This window comes from Taudactylus pleione, unplaced genomic scaffold, assembly GCF_031769625.1.
Source record: "Taudactylus pleione unplaced genomic scaffold, aTauple2 ptg000068l, whole genome shotgun sequence".
Classification (NCBI taxonomy): domain Eukaryota; kingdom Metazoa; phylum Chordata; class Amphibia; order Anura; family Myobatrachidae; genus Taudactylus; species Taudactylus pleione.
Genome location: NW_028284470.1, coordinates 712501 through 731581, shown reverse-complemented (window position 1 = coordinate 731581; position 19081 = coordinate 712501). Strand labels below are relative to the sequence as shown.

At 44.1% G+C, this 19081-nt stretch overlaps 1 protein-coding gene across 1 annotated transcript in view; it reads right to left on the bottom strand.

Moving 5' to 3' along the window:
- Positions 1 to 930: 930 nt before the first annotated feature.
- The window catches only part of TARS1 (threonyl-tRNA synthetase 1), a 60185-nt gene continuing 42034 nt past the window's right edge, over positions 931 to 19081 (bottom strand). The window contains exons 14-19 of the mRNA XM_088466959.1: positions 14486 to 14563; positions 9650 to 9750; positions 9452 to 9556; positions 6579 to 6651; positions 5010 to 5124; positions 931 to 1179 (exon numbers count right to left, since the gene is read on the bottom strand). Of these exons, the coding sequence (XP_088323085.1) occupies positions 1031 to 1179; positions 5010 to 5124; positions 6579 to 6651; positions 9452 to 9556; positions 9650 to 9750; positions 14486 to 14563 (621 nt within the window). The 3' untranslated portion in view covers positions 931 to 1030. The remainder of the gene's footprint in view (positions 1180 to 5009; positions 5125 to 6578; positions 6652 to 9451; positions 9557 to 9649; positions 9751 to 14485; positions 14564 to 19081) is intronic.

The following is a 19081-nucleotide window of genomic DNA, read 5'->3' as shown; positions in this document are numbered from 1 at the left end:
GCGTTCCTTCGGGAACGCCTCAGTTTGTGCAGCCAACCTCCCTCGCCGCCTACAAAACGGGCTGTCGATCAACATCGACAGCCGCCTCGTCTTGTAGCGAGCCCCGGAGCGAGTGATTTCTCGCTCGCTCCGGGGCTCGGGCATGCGCAATGACCCGCTTGCGAGCGCTATGCGGTCGCGGGTCTGAATCAGGCCCTTTGAACGTAACATGCAATGGGTACTAGGTAAGTGTAGGAAGGTCCGCTAAGGGTGGATACACACAAAACATGGACATTTTCAGATACAGCATCTAGAACAAAAAGCCAGACTCCTTAATTCAATATTATACGTGTTTATTCAATGTATGCGCTGCAAGACCGACTCCCAACACATTGCTAATGAAACATTTTTGTTCTAACCTATGTAACATTAAAAGAACATTGTTCGCTGAGCTTCCAGTGGTTTCCATTAAAGCAGACCCTGCCGGGAAACGTCTGTGACCATAGTTTCCGAGACCGATCAGATTAAATCAACAGGTGCCAGATTGAGAAGACAAAGGGACGGGAACAAAAATATAAAAATCTGACCGTATACCATCACAAAAACAACAATAGCAGATGGCAAAGGTGATGTATTGTAACAAGAGTCACGTAAGTCCCAAAAGTAAAAAAAAAAAAAAGTACTGTTTCCTGAGAGAAGACTTTCCTGTAAGCACTAGACATAACTTACTGGGTTTTTGCTTTGTTTTTGGCTCAATTGCTGGTAACGCATTTTAAATCTGCACAAAATAATGGGGCAGATGTATGAAGCTCTGGAAAATGATAAAGTGCAGAGTGATAACCGTCCAGCCACTCAGCTCCCAACTGTCATGTTAAAGGCTGTGTTTGAAAAATGACAGTTGGGAGCTGATTGGCTGGACAGTTATCACTCTGCACTTTATCACTTTCCAGAGCTTCATACATCTGCCCCCATGAATGTTATTCAATTGTAAAGAGACGGCTTTGGAAACTTCATTTCCCTTTATATAAAAAAAAAAAAAAAAAAAAAGTACTTAAAACTCCTCTTCTGCGTTTTTAGATCGGGATTCATGCAGCTGACGAAGTCTCTCGATGGTCTGCGCCACAGTCCGCTCCCCGTGCACCTTGTTATCGCGCGTGCGGATGTTCACTGTCCCACTGGCCTTTTCCTTTTCTCCGATTACTGAAAAGAAATAAAAGTACTAAATAGGTTAGCACAGTGTAAACGGGGTGCCCCCTAGTGGTTACAGAAGTACCTCTGACTCATAGTTAATTGGATTATTATAAAAATGACCTGTAAAATACCCCAGCGGCTGCCAGGTGCTTGTATAAAGAACAAAAGATTCAATACCGACTAATTATTTAACCTTGCTGTTACGGATCGATCAGGAGACCAACTAGTAGAGCAGGGGTCTTCAACCTTGGCCCTCCAGCTGCTGTGAAACTACACATCCCAGCATGCACTGCCACCTTTTTGATATTACAGCATGCTAAAACTATGGCAGTGCATGCTGGGATGTATAGTTCCACAGCAGCTGGAAGGCCAATGTTGAAGACCCCCTGTAGTAGAGTATCCAGCGTGTTATTTATTAAGTACTGTTTGTTGCCACTAACCCCTGAACCAATTACGTAAGCACGGCAAATTCCACGATGACCTAGATTAGCTGGCCAACCACCTCGACTCACAATTATATCACATTGAGTCATAAGCAGGACTCTCCCCCCTGCCTTCCCCTTCTGTACATCTCTCTAACAGCAAATGCTCCTTACTGGTGGGTAGTGTTGACTGGGAGGAGAGGGTACAGCTCAATGTACAATTTTATATAGTGTGCCCACTGTTTGACATTTTACCATTTAGTATACAGGAAGGGAGAGAGGTACATTGTGCCTCACACCTCACTGCTCGGTATAACAAATTATTATTTAAATAAAAGCTAAAATAAAAGCTTAGGACTGCTCTAAGCAGTCCTCCTGTGACAAAGGTGCATCTGGATCCTGCCGCACCAAACAACAAACTGAAGTCCTATGGCTAGGGAGGGGGTATATATGGAGGAGGACCCGGGGCATTCTGGAAGCCAAAGCTGTAACGGTTTGGTGCCTGGTCTTCCAACCATAATATCCCCATGGACCATGAAGAAGAGAGGTTATATAATAGTCCTTGCTGTGCACTCACATATTGCATTGGTATCAAAAATTTAAAATAAAAAGCATTCAAACTGTACCCTCACCCTCTCCAATATGGCTTTTCAGATTAAATGCATTCTACGCAAAGCAGAATATTTCTGAATAGTTGCTGCCAGGTGCTGTAGTCTAATTGGGATCTCCCCCCAGTGATTTAAGCTCTACAAAGTGATTGCTTTACTCCTGCATAGAATTTGCTGAATGTGAGGGCTTTGATCATCTGCTGCCATGACAATAACATGTTTGAAGTATGAACTTTTCTGCAATTGCTATCACAATTTTCCCACATCAGCTGGATAAGAGCCTCATATCTCTATTCTGTGCTGCTGGGGGGGGGTCCCTGCTCGTTCCAATATGTAACTCTCAGCCTGTGATCTCCTGCTGCCTCCATTCTCCTCCTCATAGGTCGCATGCAGCCCTGTCCTCACTTACACATAACTCATCTCCTGACATACTTTGTACGGATGGGTGAACCTGCTCCTTCCACAATATAGAACGGTCTGTGGCTTCCTGCTGCCTCCATTCCCCTCCTCGCATCACGTCGCTCTCCCCGTCACATGCAGCCCTGTCCTTACTGACACACCACTCATCTCCTGGCATGCTCTGTGCTTCTGGGGACCAAGCTTACTCCATAATATAAAACTTTGTCTGTGGCTTCCTGCTGCCTCTGTTCCTCTTCTTATGTCCCTGCCAACATCACATGCAGCAGAGTCCTCTCTGATACATAACAGGAGGGGACAGGTCACCCAAAATAACATGCCCTGCTGTTAATATTTGAATGACCTAACTGGCTATACTGTTCTATCCCCACCCACTTCAGACAAGCAAGAGATGAATTTTGAATACAATAAGGTTCTGAGACCTTAGTCAAACGCAACTGAAAACATCATCTGAAATAAGAGATATCAACGCACAAGCTTAAAATGTTTGAGGATATATTTTTGGTCTCACCAATTGCAGCAGATGAAGCTTTGGCACCACTAGTGCTTAATCCGCCTCACCTGTTCTCACCAGCAAAGCTTAATGATTTTGGTTATTAGTCTAATGGGGGTGCTGGTTTGGCCCCACTAGTCTCTGTCATTCTATGTACTAGGGAAGGAGGACACACCTGAATCCAGCAATCTAGCAGTTTAAAGCAAAGATGGCTATTGTTACAGGGAGAGAAGACCCCTCCATACAAGCACATATTATACCATATTCTACAGTCTTCTACACACACATGGGGGAGGCAACCATTGGGTGTGCTGATCCAATATTCAGGACCTATCAGTTCACAAGGAACTAGTGAGGTCAACTGACATCACTGGGTCTGATCTGGTGTCAGGTAGGCACACGGATTTGTGGGCCTAGATCCCAGACTCTGGAACCGTGCATTCTGTTGCACCTCCTGCATAGAAGGTGATGGTTGGATGGAGGATGCTCCTTGATAAGAGCGGTATAGAGGTAGGAGTGTGCAGTGCAGGATTGGTTAGGAGTTGGCACAGGTGCATTACGGAGCTGTTCCCCAGTTTACGGGTAGATGCACAGCTCTTTTTCTCCAACAACTTCTGTTCAGAGGTGCCGGAAACCCATCTTTGTCCGTGTAATTTTAGTAGGATGCATTTTTGCACCTTTCAATTAAAGCGCACTAAGAGCAATGTAATAACATTTATTACAGGCTTTACATTTCATTGAGTTAATAAACCAAGCAGTGTTCTATGAGAAAGACCTAAAAAAGTGCAAACACGTAATGGAGGTGATCACAAAATGGTAGAAGTTTGTACTTTGTAGTGATTCTTACACCGCTCCCACCAAGTGCGATTCCCAATACGTCATCCAGTCCTCAAGGATACCGATCAATTGGTCAACACATTCTAAATGTGTACAGTAAAAGAACGACATGGTCATTACGTCGACCTTCATTCTGTAGACCTCTATTACGACGATAGGGTTAAATGGTGGTCTGTCAAAAAAGTCAACATTTAACATTTCAACACTAAAATGTTTTTTTTCACGATTTTTTAGGGTCAGGCTAAAATAACAACCATGTGCTGTTCACTGTTGACCACTTAACCTTGTTTGACCCAAATACACGTCTACAGAATGATGGCAGACCTAATGACAGTTTTCATTCTAGCATCCTCTACACCTGTCATAACCCGTGCAGTTCCTCTTTCCTGCCTGGGGGTGTCGCTCTCTGCTCTGTTCCTTCTAGCGCACTCTGCTCTGTAACTCAGCAGTTTGTTGCATCAGCTGAGTGTGCAAGAAGCACCAGAGCAGAGAGCGCCAACCCAGGCAGGAAAGAGGAACTGCGCGGGTTGTGATCATTGCAGAGTGCTACAATGAACACTAGGACGTTGACCTTTTTACGGTCTACCTTTTATGCTACACCCAACCTCAAACAGATTTCACGTAGCCTGTTTCCGATCACAGAGATATTGGTGCGATTGAAGAAGCTGTGCGGACATTAATACTTGTATTTGAAAACAGGATTTTGGTACTTACCGATAAATCCCTTTCTCCGATTCCACAGGGGACACTGGAGCTCAAGACAGTGGGGTATAGACTGTGGTAGAGTAGAGCCTGGCACTTTAAATAATTAAGAAGTGTGACTGGCTCCTCCCCCTCTATGCCCCATCAGCCCCAGTTCAGAAATTGTGCCCGAGAGAGCCAAAAATATATATTCCATACACAGTGTGAGATAGTTGTGCAACCATCTAAACACCTCAACATCTATCCTGAGAAAACGCAATAACTAGTCATGTACGCATCCATAATTACTACCCACGATGGTACGATTCGTGTACATACAGATTACTGACCGAGTGAGAGAACAAAGTGCTTCTCTCTTACCGAGAATAAAATTGCACTGTGCCAGCTGCGCATTTCTGATCTTCTTATTGAGAGTGGAGCCTTGATCCAGATCCACATCAGCCATAAACCCAGCATGGTGGAACTGCTCCTTGACCTGCAATGCAAAGAACAGAGACTTCCTATTGTCAAGAAACAAGATGGATAGATGAAAGCTAATCTGAGTAGCTGCCCGGCAGTACAACCCAGGGGATTCAGACATCATTATAAAAGCATCCTACGGAGTAATCTTAAGCAAGGACTCCACTGCCTGATGTCCTCTATAATCGCTCCTCTGTGCAAGGTCAGGCAATGTCAGTGGAACAGAGTGTCACAGAGAACACTACTAATACCGGCCAGCATGGAAGTCTGCACGGTGTTCTGTGCCTGGCCTGTAAAAGCAGGGAACACAGGACTAGAAGTCAATGTGCTTCAGGTTTGCAGGATTTCTTTAATCACGCACAAGTGAGTTCATCTATTTTGCAGTAAGTATCACAGGTATTTCCAAAGGCAGAATTCCTGAAAAACCATGCTCCAGATCGGGGGGGGGGGGGCATACTGGATGTGTAGTTCCACATAAGCTAGGGGGCCGCATGTTGAGCACCCCTGACCTACAGGCATGCACAGATTACTGGAAGCCTTTATTTAAATTTAAAAAGTCTCAAGACATAGGGGTCTATTTACTAAGCTGTGTTAGGAGATAAAGTGAACGGTGATAAAGTCCCACCCAATCGGCTCCTAATTGCCATTTTTCAAACACAGCCTGTGACATGGGAATTAGCAGCGGATTGGCTGGTACCTTATTATCGTTCATCTTATCGCCTAACAGCTAAGTAAATAGACCCCATAATAACTAAAATGGAAAAAGAACTTAAACCGTAATATTGTCAAAATTGGAGGAAAAATAACCCCTTGACCGGGCTTGACACCATCGAATGCTACAAACAATTAAAAAATGTATATTATATATATATAAATTTTTACAGGGCATTCCATAAGCGAGAAAAAGGATAGACATTAGTCTGGGGTGTGTGTCATGTATGTGCATCATGTGCTCCCGCTTGCGTATTTAATGGGTTAGTTAGCTGGCTATATTTAGCACAAAATGTAATTTACTAGATCTGTAATCGAGTAAAGAAAATAAAAATAATTATTTTTTTAAATCAATGACAGACACGTAGGGTAACTAGCGAACATTTGAAGACATAAGGAGCTACAAGAGGTGGTGGTGGTGAAGAAACACGGCTGTAGCCTTTTAAGTTAATTATTAGTCTGTCTGACCTCTTATAATGGAAGAGGAGTTAAACCAGCTCTCGCTTAAGTAATGACTTCGCTACACCACAAGAGGCAGCGTCACCTCACGACTCCTGTCTATTAACACCTCAATAAGAAATAAAAGATCACACACATTATCTGGTGGGGCAATGGTGCTCTCTGTGGGCCACAGATCACATGTATGTAGAGAAATACAGACACATTCAGCAGATTAGCTATATATAACCCAGGGACATGGAAGCTTCTCTGGGACAAACTGAAGCATTGAAATAAAAAGAACAATTTGCTTGGGTTGACCTTTTGGGCATATTCGTCACACGTCGGCCCGACGGGCACAACCATCACTTGCTGGGGAGAAAGCCAGAGAGGCCTGTGGGAAAGAAACAGATGAACAGCGATGAATGGATACAGTAAAAGGAACAATCATCCCATTGTAGTGACTGAGCACAGAGCACACATAGACCGAGGCCGAGGGAGGACAAGACTCCTGAGCCGCCTTTCACAGGAGAGCTCCATACACATTCTGTATACCCCAAGTTATCCTACAACAGGGCCCAGCCAGAAAGGGTCATATGGGGAGAGGCAAGTACAACAGAGCTAGTAAATCCTACTACAATCATGGCCTAAAATGTTAAAATGAAAATCATTTGAACATCACCTATACGGATGTTTACACTGCCAACTTAATTTCTAGGAGCTTTCAAATAAGTTTATATCGGACCCCCTATAAACTTAAAGGGGGGTATCCACTAAACGATAAAGTTGAACGATTGAACGATAATGATAAAATCGTTCGATAATCGTTCAAACATCGTTTGAACATCGTGCAGTAATTGTTTCTAACGATGTACGATGCGCGCTCCCGCTGGTCGTTTGATCGTCTCCTCCATTGACTGAACATGCAGGTCAATTTCACTTGATTGCTTACAAATCGTTTACACATCGTTCACGCTGAACGATCAAACGATGAACCACTATCTGCCCACTATAGCTGAAAGCTCTCAATCACAGATTAAAACAACATAGTTTGTTAGATCTTTTGCAAATCGTTTGCAAATCTTTTGCAAATTGTTCAGAGTGGAAGATCATATTTCAAGGGAAACTTCAAGGGAAAATCGTTAAGAGGTTGGACAGGGATAAAATCGTCTAAAGGTGCATACACACTAGACGATATGCTCCCTGAGCGATATCGTCTAGTGTGTCCCCGGCAGGCTGTGCTCAATGTCGTTCATGACATTGAGCAGAGCCGCTGAACGATATCATTAGCGATATCGTTCAGCGCCGGGCTCTCTCACCCATTCCCTGACATGCAGCAACCTGACGAGGTCGTCAGGTTGGCCTGCATGTCAGCGCGATGAACGATGATGACGAACGACCCGCGGGAACGCGCGTCGTCGTCATCGTTCATCTTTTTTGTGTTAAAAATGGACGATAAAGTGGACGACTGAACGATAACGATATCGTTCAGTCGTCCACTTTAATCGCCCAGTGTGTACGCACCATAAGTGTTCAAACATGAGAAATGAAGGTATTATGCACAAACATTAATTTCTCGCTTCACTAGGCAGATCTCATACAGGTCTAAAGGTGCGTACTCCCTGGGCGATTAAAGTGGACGACTGAACGATAACAATATTGTTCACTTTATCGTCCATTTTTTCACCTAAATGATGAACGACAAACGACCAACGATGCGCGTTCCTGCAGGTCGTTCATCTTTATCGTTCATCTGGCAAATATGCAGGACAGGAAAAAGAAGGGGGGGGATTAATTCCCTATTGTTCCTCAGCACACTGAATTGCACCTGCAACAATATACATGAAGACTATATGGTGATAGAAATTCAGAGATTAGTTGCATGCATTTGCAAATCCATGGGAAGCTGCTAATTAGTCTTACACATCTATACTTTACACTTCACTGTCACCCTGCTTCCTTTTTTCGTGTGATGCCCTGGTGGGGTCCTGGGCCTGGATGTTTTTTGGGGCGCCCTGCGCCCCAAAAAAGTGTTAGGGACTGCTAGTAACAGAGAAGCCGTGACGTGGCCTAGCAGCTTCCCATGGATTTGCAAATGCATACAACTAATATCTCTGATTTCTATCACCATATAGTCTTCATGTATTGTTGCTGGTGCAATTCAGTGTACTGAGGAACAATAGGGGGTTAAAACCGCCCCCTTTTTCCCACTTGGTATGACCCCTCCCTTTCATGCACCTGAAGAGTACTGCTAGATTGATTTGAGCAGCTGCCATTCTCTGTTTGTAAATATGCAGGACAACCTGACGATATTGTCAGGTTGTTGCATGTTGGGTAATGGGGGAGAGAGCCCGTCGCTGAACAATATCGTTAATGATATCGTTCAGCGGGTGTGCTCAATGTCATGAACGACAACACCCTGCCAGGGACACACTAGATGAGATCGCTCAGGGAGCATATAGTCTAGTGTGTATGCACCTTAAAAAAAGTAGAGACTACACTCATTGGAACTGCTCTGACATCACTGGTCCTGCATACATAGGGGGAGGGGACCTAGATTGCACACCCTACGCACAATGTGAGGAGCTACCTGCTGAGACTTGAAGTGCTGCTAGCAGAAAATCAGTAACAAATGCAAGTGCACAGTCTAACTATGCTGAACCTAATAATAATACTGCTAAATTGCATCCAAAAGGTTCTTAGCATAATGATGGCCATAATTATGGAAGAGGCAACTTAGCAGTATTACTATTAGGTTCAGCATAGTGTGCACTTGCATTTGTTTCCGAATCTCAGCTTACATCACTGATCCTGCCCCTGTACACAAGTCTACTAATCTGCACAGTGCAGCTGTGGAGAGATAAAGTACCAACCTACCAGCTCCTGTCATTTTTCAAACACAGCCTATAAGGTGACATGAGCTGATTGGTTGGTACTTTATCTCTCTCCAAGATTTGATAAATCTCCCCCGGAGTCTTTGATGTACATTAGTGACAAATACTGGCTTTGCACTTTAAAATGATCAATTTTGACTCACTGATGTTTGATATATGAAAGAACCTGCAGATCGATAAGGTGTATAAACAAGAAGAAAATGAAACGTGATATTTAATAACATGTTCAATAGGGCTGGTCAATTAATGCACAGCTACCGTGGGTTTTAGTTCATGTTCTTGATACAGATCAACGTTTACCATTTGCCTCCATAGTTTTCCGTCAATATAGCAATCATACGTTCCACAGATCCCAGGATGGCGCGGTGAATGATAACCGGCCTCTTCTTGTCGTCACCATCGGGGCTGCGGGAACAAAGCACAGAGGGGGAATAGGAGGATGTGGGGAGCCGTTCATCTATACAGATAACCCCCTTTTCACGTAGTGTCCGGACTCACCTGACAAAGGTGAGATTGAATCTAATGGGGAGCTGGAAATCCAGCTGAATGGTGGCGCACTGGTGGTATCGGCCGATGGCGTCTTTAATTTCGATATCAATCTGGAAATCAACATCGAAAAAGCGGATTGTCAACGTAAATAATACTTAAGAATTTGTTAAAAACAAAAAAACTTCGGCAATGCAACAAATGACGCAAGCTAAAGATCTGTGCATCGCCTTAGCAGACTACCGTATACTAGTCACAAAGAGAAAATAAAAAACAACTGGATGGAACCGTTGTATTTGTTTATAAACCGTCTTTTTTGTTTACATGGCACATAACTAAAGAATAAAATTTAAAAAAAAAGGATAAAATCAGAAATGTCACATTTTAAGATGCTATAGAAAAATGAGGTATAACAAAATTAGGCGCATGGCCACAGGGGAATGTGCCGTACTGGAATCGCCAATTTACATACAAGAGTATTAGAGTGCGCAGCGACTTTATCTAAAAGACAGTGAGCTGTATGACACAGTATGGATCGCGCCATCTACTGTAAAGTAATCGGCAGTATCTAATGTTGCGTTACGACCTGGATGTGTCCATCGGATATAAAGCAGTATTGCTCGGTGGGACTCTTATCACACTCAAGCAAACAACTGGACATCTCTCACCCGATAAACAACTAACAATAGGCAGATACAGAACGTTCTCCATTCTCAAATCTCTAAGTATAGGAAGATTCAGTGGAATAATGCCCTTTTGAGCTTACAATAGAGGGGTGAGCCAGTCAGCTGTATTGCACAGATGTATAACCCTATTTTCTATAATGCTAGAATATTTCCCGCCAGTGAAAATAACATTCATAAAACAAAAACATACAAAAAGGGGAAAGCACAAAAAGCGCAATGCTATAGCAAGCGGAAGGAGGATTCTTAGGCCATATCCAATTAGCCCCGAACGCTGTTCGGGCGCTAATTGATCCCCGCGAACGGCGAAAAACTGGGATTTTTCGCCGATAATCACAGATTTTCGCCTAAATTTTTTTTCTCCCTATCCTATTAATTCGGGCGAATAGGTTAGTTCGCCCGTTAACACATAGGAGCCGCGATAAGCTCGTGGCCCTATGTGTTCTCGCCTTTTTTGGGGCGAGAAAAACGGCAATTATCGTGGATCATTTTTCGGGACACATCAGGTCCCCCCCCCCAAAAAAAAACCCTGATAAGTGCCGTTGTCAGGCTGACTTTGGGGCTAATTGGATAACTCTGAGCGAGCTGATTAGCCGCGGTAATTTACCGCGGCTAATTGGATACGGCCCTTAGTATGTTATCTGGAATTTGCTGTGGCTTTGTGTAGAGACAAAAAAAAACGTATATCACAGGGGAAGCAACACACACATATAATATGCTGCCATGCCTGATGGTTATACTGGGAGACTAGGGAGACGCTAGCGAACACTAGAGAAATTACCATCTATCCCATCTCAGCAGCACACCAGTTCTGACGCTTGGCTAGTTCTGTCTTAGGCGTACCGACTCTTTCAATCACTGTAACACAATCTGTCCCACAGTGCAAGTCTCCAAGGGCAATATATTTTCTAATGGGTCAATAAGGCATCAAGATGCAGTTCTACACAACCGTATGTCCCCCATGGGGTCATTCATTCTGAGTAATGCAGACGGCGGTTGCTGAGATAAGGGCAGCGAGCATGGAGACAGATATACTCCTTCCTATCCGAGCATGGATGCTTGTATATAACCATTGCTCATCTAGTGGCTGGTGTTCCATCCTGCTGCCCTCACAGTATCAAATGTATAACTTTATACTTTCTTTGAAAATCAAAAATATTTAGTTGACATTTTTCACAAAAAGCTGGACACCCAGGAAAGAGCCACAACAAGTGGCAGAAGGAACCAGTAATACATTGAGGGCTGTTTGAATTATCGCCTCTTCCCATTTCTAAACAGGTGTAGAATATACAGATGTTCTTGTCACAATGTGGTACGAGCTGCACATTCTCTGGCACACATCAGTGTAAAATCCAGTTCTTCCCGCTATCTTCCCAGTGTCATCCTCTCATTTGTGTCTTAGGAGAAGGCAGGGGGGGGTATTTACTAAGCAATACCACCGTTTGTCGGAGGTTCTGTCTGCGGGATTTAAAATGGCAAAAATATTACATTCAAAACCAGAAGTGTTTTGCAATGTAAACTATTGCCGTATTAAATACCGCGGACAGAACAGCCAACAAGTGTCAGCCTGCAAAGCAGACGCTTAAGGTGGCCATACACGGCACGATGCACCGTGTAGGGCGACTGTCGATCGTACATCGCATCCCAGGTCAGATGGTTTTGCAGGAAGATCTGGGGATGTGATGTACGACCCCGCGGCACAATATCAGGTACGATATCGTTCCCATACATGGCACGATATAGCACCCATATCGTGCCGATCAGTCGGATCGACACGCATATCGTGCCGTGAATGGGGGCCTTCGGTAAAAAGCTTTTGGCCCTCTGCCCAGACAATTGCTTTAAGCAAATAAGACACGTGGGGAGAAATGTAGCTGAAGTGCAATCACAGGGCACATTGTATTTGTAGAGATCTGTGAGACAATCAGCTGTAATATATTAATGACCATATGTATACAATATTCTAACTTTCCTCGTTTTTGCCAGCTCTTCAAATCTCCCATTACCCCAAACGGGTGCATCTGGACCTATTAAATATATGTATTTCTTGCTACTTACTGTTATCTTTAAGGATTTATTTTGATAATGCCGCCGCCACCACCCAAAATGTGGCTTTTCTCCATAGCCCTCCCCTGCAATGTATCTAACCGGAGTCACATTGTGACAAACCTTTCATTTGCAATTTTAGATCTGCTGGTCTTCTCTGGGACAAACTGGTCATAAGGGAGAATGCAGTAGGTCTTTGATTTAAAGTAACATTGTCAATTAGCGAGTTGGACCATTCGCTATTATATTGGATTTGATGGTGGTCATTTTGCCAGTGGTATGCCAATTTTTACTCCTTGGCTAGGAAGTTTATATGTAACTAGCTGAAGTACCCGGCTTTGCCCGGGTTTAAATCTTCACATTATTAAGTTATCAATGAGTTGGATGTAACGGTCAATATTTTAAAAATAATTAGGAAAATAGCAGCTCTACCACCCATGAGAAAGAGTTCTGCCCGATGCACTCCATTGTGAGGTCAGCCCAGGACCCCAACCACTCCTGTAAGCATCCCAGACCAATTGCCACCCCTCTGTGAAGTAATCTAAATCCATCCAGTTGAAGTCAAAGTTGCCCAGTGTACACCAACGGGAGGTCCGACCAGGACTCTAACATCCCCCCTCCCTAAATCCTGGCCAGGCTCCAACTGGACCACCTCACGTTAGTTTCATCCCAATCGGTGCAGGGGTTTTCTTTTCCCTATTTTCAAGATATTGTATATCTGACTAGGGAGCGCCTCCAACTATTCTAACTTACCACTGTGGCATATCTGTTTAAAAGTTGGTTTGTGATTATCATTGTATACCCCTATGTTCCATCCAGGCCACCTTTTGGCTGATTGGAACACAGGAGAAGTATCTTGTGCAGATTCCTACCCCCACCCCACGCCTTTATTGGATATTGTAGAAGGCGAGAGCGCGGCTTGCACCTGGCTCCTGCTCGTCACCACCAGGATAAAGGCTGGGACAGCACTGAAATGCAGGGACTCCTTGCATGAAACCCCCTCTGTTTTATGATCAGGTGGGAAAAGTGACATTACAGATGCAGCTTCTCTTTAAAAGAGGTTCTTATTGAATTATACTCAGTGGATGGTTTGTCAACATAAAAATGTTTTTCAAATTGTGTGTTAATGATGAAAGCTGCCCTGATACCATGTTTCTCCCCGAAACATATCTGTTATTTGTTCCGAGGGTGTAATTTTGGGCTCTTGGCCTTCACCAGTAACATATTTATGTAACAGACCTAGTATGACCTCTTCTGGTTAATCAAGGAACTGCATTATAGTCTTTGAAACTATAATATCTATGATTACACAAAGCTATTTGTTTTCATGGGAAAGGATCATTACCACTGGATGACACATGATATATACGCACACCTTTGATAGCTGGCCATGAGCAAGGATCGGCGATTCGGCTGAACCTGTCTCTCAAATCCAGGAGCCGACAGGATATTTTAAGAAGCCTGGGAAGACGCTGAACTTGAGATAGAAAGGGTTCCCAAACGTAAGAGCCTGTAGTCATTTTTTAGGCACATTGGATGCCTGGCCCCTGAGATGTATTAGGCCTTTTAAGTAGTATCAGTCTTAAAAGTAAGTTTAACTATTTGAGAGCCAGAGGTTTAGGGAAACGCTTGTCAGAAGTGCTAGCCCGATACACAAGGTTTTATTTACAGCACCTCATCCCAGTAACTTCACTCCTCATGAGACGTTGCACAGGGGTAAAAGGTTTATTTTAGAAGAGATCAGAACGTAATGCTTCTAACTTTACGTTTGATCCACAGATATGAGGTCAAAGAAAAAAAATATATACTTATTCTATGTATACTATGCACATTACTTTTTGACAGGCTAAACATTAAGAACTTTTTCTCAACATATGTGTAGCTTGTATGACATATGTGATCGCAAAGGCCACCTGCACCCCCCCCAAATCCCCTCACACTCCAAGCACCATCGTGCAAAATATTCACAAGAGAAAATCGCAATAGGAAGCGGTCATATTGCTACCAATGCACACATTTACTGGAACAATGCATAACAAGTAATGTATACGTCAGTCACACTAATGTACAACATACTATCCCTGGGTTACCCACCTCTTTGTAACGTGAATAAACTAACCTTTGGTCCATAGAAGGCCCCGTCACCTGGATTTAGCACCCATTTCTCTCCAAATTCATTCAGGCTGTTTTCAAGTTGCTGTAAGCACAAATGATAAAGTGTCTGAAACATCTGATAAAACATTGAATAAAGCACAGTGGTCGAAGTGTGCCGGTATACGGCGGTATGATATACCGGCACTTCGATTTGCGCTGACCCAGAAGTGTCTATACAGTGGGTGAGAGGATTTAACACTGCATTTGTGACTCACGCAGCCACACACTCCGGAGCCCTTGCAGTGCCGCAATCCTGCATAAGGCTGTGTCCCACTGTAAATTCTGCTGGCTGGAGGCTGGATGGCCCTTGACTACCGCTACTGTTGCTCCTGGTTTGCTGCTGCTGCGGCTGGATGGATCTCTGGTCCCCGCTCCTTCCCTCGTCATCAGCACGCCCTCCGTCTGTCCCCTCCCTTCCTCATCAATTGACTGCTGCTCGACTGCCACGGAGCTGTAGATTAGCGATGGTCGGAAGTGCCTCCCCCTGGTCCTGGCCCCTGTGTGGGTGCAGGTTGCCGCTGGATGGAAGTCCCTGCTCCCGACCACATCTTCACTCCCTCTGTGCCTAACCTCCCCTGCTCCTCACGTTGCTATTGCTTCCGGCTCCCCCGGGTTTGCGGACGGATTATTTATGGTCGGGACTCCGCTCCCTGCTCCCCTTCTCATCTCCACTCCTTCTGTGACTGTCTTTTGGATCCCTCTACATGGAGCAGGTCAGGTTTCCTCAGCTCTACTGACTGTTTATGGAAGCACCTGGTGAGTATTACCGTCCAGGGTGCTTATGTGAGTGTGTTTTTCCTGTGGGGGAGCCTATATGTGAGTTTGTTTTTCCTGTGGGGGGGTCCTATATGTGAGTGTGTTTTTCCTGTGGGGGAGCCTATATGTGAGTGTGTTTTTCCTGTGGGGGGGGCTATATGTGAGTGTTTTTCCTGTGGGGGAGCTATATGTGAGTGTGTTTTTCCTGTGTGGGGGGGCTATATGTGAGTGTTTTTCCTGTGGGGGAGCCTATATGTGAGTGTGTTTTTCCTGTGGGGGGGCCTATATGTGAGTGTTTTTCCTGTGGGGGGGCCTATATGTGAGTGTGTTTTTCCTGTGGGGGGAGGCTTATATGTGAGTGTATTTTTTCCTGTGGGGGGGCCTATATATGAGTTTGTTTTTCCTTTGGGGGGGGCTATATGTGAGTCTTTTCCTTGGGGGGGCCTATATGTGTGTTTTTTCCTGTGGGGGAGCCTATATGTGAGTGTGTTTTTCCTGTGTGGGGGGGCTATATGTGAGTGTTTTTCCTGTGGGGGAGCCTATATGTGAGTGTGTTTTTCCTGTGGGGGGAGGCTTATATGTGAGTGTATTTTTTCCTGTGGGGGGGCCTATATATGAGTTTGTTTTTCCTTTGGGGGGGGCTATATGTGAGTCTTTTCCTTGGGGGGGCCTATATGTGTGTTTTTTCCTGTGAGGGGGCCTATATGTGAGTGTTTTTTCCTGTGAGGGGGCCTATATGTGAGTGTTTTTTCCTGTGAGGGGGCCTATATGTGAGTGTTTTTTCCTGTGAGGGGGCCTATATGTGAGTGTTTTTTCCTGTGAGGGGGCCTATATGTGAGTGTTTTTTCCTGTGAGGGGGCCTATATGTGAGTGTTTTTTCCTGTGAGGGGGCCTATATGTGAGTGTGTTTTTGTGTTTTTTCCTGTGGGGGGTCTATACGTGAGTGTGTGTTTTTTTTCCTGTGGGGGCCTATTTGTGACCTGTGGGGGCCTATTTGTGACCTGTGGGGGCCTGTTTGTGAGTGTGTAATTATTCCAGTGGGGGCCTGTGTCTGTGTGTGTTTTCCCTGTGGGTAACGTGTTTGTTTTTTTTCTAATCGATGACAATGTGTGTTTGTGTGATTTTTTTTTTCATGTATACCCTATGTGTTTTATTTTTTATGTTCTATGTTTTTGTTTCTTTTTTTTTTCTTTTAATGTGTATGTGTTTTTTTTAATGTATACCCTATGAGGAGAATTCAATGGGCATAATGTATAAGGGGTACTGCTACTGAATAGCATAATGTGTTTAAGGGATACTAGAGTGTGGTGCGATATTGAATAAAAGGGGCGTGTCTTGTGGACACGCCCCTCAGCGTGGGCATGCCCCCTACAACCTTACATTTTCCATACCACCACTTCAAAATTCCCACTTCGACCACTGATAAAGCACATATCAGAATACACTGACATACTGACAAGACACAGAGGGTCCTGCAGTGCAGGCAGTGTGCACTCCACACCATCCTGCACTGTCCCAATGATATGGAAACTTCTCTCCCCAACTTGAAGATCAGCGAGTAGGTCAACATTAGTTCTTGCTCCAAACTGTCCTCAGGGTAACAATCGGCCCCCCAGGGCTTCATCTGCGGCCCCAGCTCCTTCCTTCTATAATATCAGATTTATTTGGTAGGACTTAGAATGATTGTTTACAAGGTGTTTGCAGGTGTTGATACATTTAGGATTCCCATTCATTGTTTAATGTGTGGATTGAATTTATTGCTGAACGTTAAGAGGGCTGGCCAAGGCGGCCCCTGATGTGTAATGGGTTGCCTGCCACTGCTGTTAATAAGGGCTACACTGTAAGGGGTGGCAGCAACCAACCTCGGGTTAAATTAACCATTCTGTTATTTTTTGTAATATGTCCCATAAAATTGACTGATATTTCCCTTACTGGCAGGGCGCTGACCATTGACTACCTCTCTCCGATTATTGCCCTTTTATTTTTAATACAGGACATGGGGCCTGATTCAGAGGCGCACGCTATTTGGAGTCAGACCAGTCTGTAGTGTAGTTGTGCCCTGCTCCAGCACCAACTCCCTCTGTACACCAAGGTACAGCAGTGTCCAGCAAGAGAGACAGAGAGGGGCCAATTCAATTCAGCGGAATGTTCGGCTGCGCTCATACTGTATCCTCCTGCAATCTCTCTGTATTTCCTCAGAGGTGCACAGGAAAACTAAACGGTTCTGCTGCCTACAATGTACTGTTCCAGATCGGCACACCGCGTCTTTCAGGTTTAGTTGAGTCACCCCCATCGTGTCGCATTCAATTCTCATGAGAAGCCAACACAGACATTTCCACTATGGTCCCCAAGGAGTTTCAATAACATTAATAAATTGGCCTGTGCATTTAACTGCTATGGGGGGGGGGGGGGGGGCTGATTGGTTGGAAATTTATCTCTCTCCAAGGCTTAGTACATAGACCACTCGGTCACAGAAGTATACATATTGTTTGTCACATAGTTTTGTGCCCAAACACACTTATTTGATTCATGCTCTAGCAGAGTGTTTCCCAACCTTGGTTCTCAAGGCACACTAACGGTCCTGGTTTTAGTGATATCCATGGATGAGCACAGATGTTAAATCAAAATAACTGAATACTAATTAAGTCACCTGTGCTCAAGTTTGGCTATCCTTAAATCCTGGACTGTTAGGCTGGGTACACACGTGAAGATTTTCTGTCCAACCATCCAACTAGTTGATTGGTTGGAATGAAAATCTGGTAACGTATGGGAGTAACTGATGATCAGCAATTTGCTCCTAAATGCCAGAAAACAGATGAAAATGGTCGGTCAGACAAGTTTGTTAAATGTTTGATCTAAATAATTTGTTCAAACAACAGTTTTTGTCCATTTTCCGGCGTTTGGGAGCAAATTGCCGATTGTCATTTACTCCCATACCTTACCAGATTTTCATTCCAACCAATCAACTAGTTGAACAATTGAACGAAAACTGTCGTAATTGTTCAATTTCCGTGTAGTGGATAAGCGCCTTTACCCCCACTAGAAGATGGAGAGGTCCACAGAACTAAAAGCCATTGAGAATGAAGGTACCAACCAATCAGCTCCTAACTGTCATAATACAGTCTGTGCTAGAAAAATGGCAGTTTGGAGTTGATTGGTTGGTACTTTCTCTCTCTTTCCAAGATTTGATAGATCTCATCCTAAATCCCATGCTCTGGATATCTGGGACAGACCCGCTGTACATGTTTATTTTTAAAGCAACAGCTAACAAAACAGCGGATCAGAATTACCCTGCATTACAAATCAGCTAACACCAATCATACAGATCTCTCATTACAGCCGAATAGTCAAACAGGGATGAACACAGGATTAACGAGATCAATGTCAGGATTACCGTACTCCTCAACCGAAATGCGGGATAAAACGCAGCAAAGTAAAGAGGTGATACTCGTTATCATCCATTTCTAGGCAACATTATAAGCCTGAAAAAACGTAAAACTATTCTCATTGTGAAAATAACATGGGGAACATTGATAAAAACTGGGGTGCGGCAGACAGGCAGCTTTGCTCATCGCTACCAGATTATTTTCTACAGCGTTTACAGAGTCAAAGGAAACCTCTTTTGCACCAATTATAAGTATCTTCATGGCCAGAAGAGGTTCAGAAACTGATTTTAGATAAAGGTCCCATTCTTTTGCCTGGCTGTAAATTAAAGGAAAACTGTAGAATATAGGTTTTTAAGCAATTTTAAGGTTGAAGCCTCTTCTTAGCAAGAGGTACAGGCCCCATACATTGGCGTGGTGTT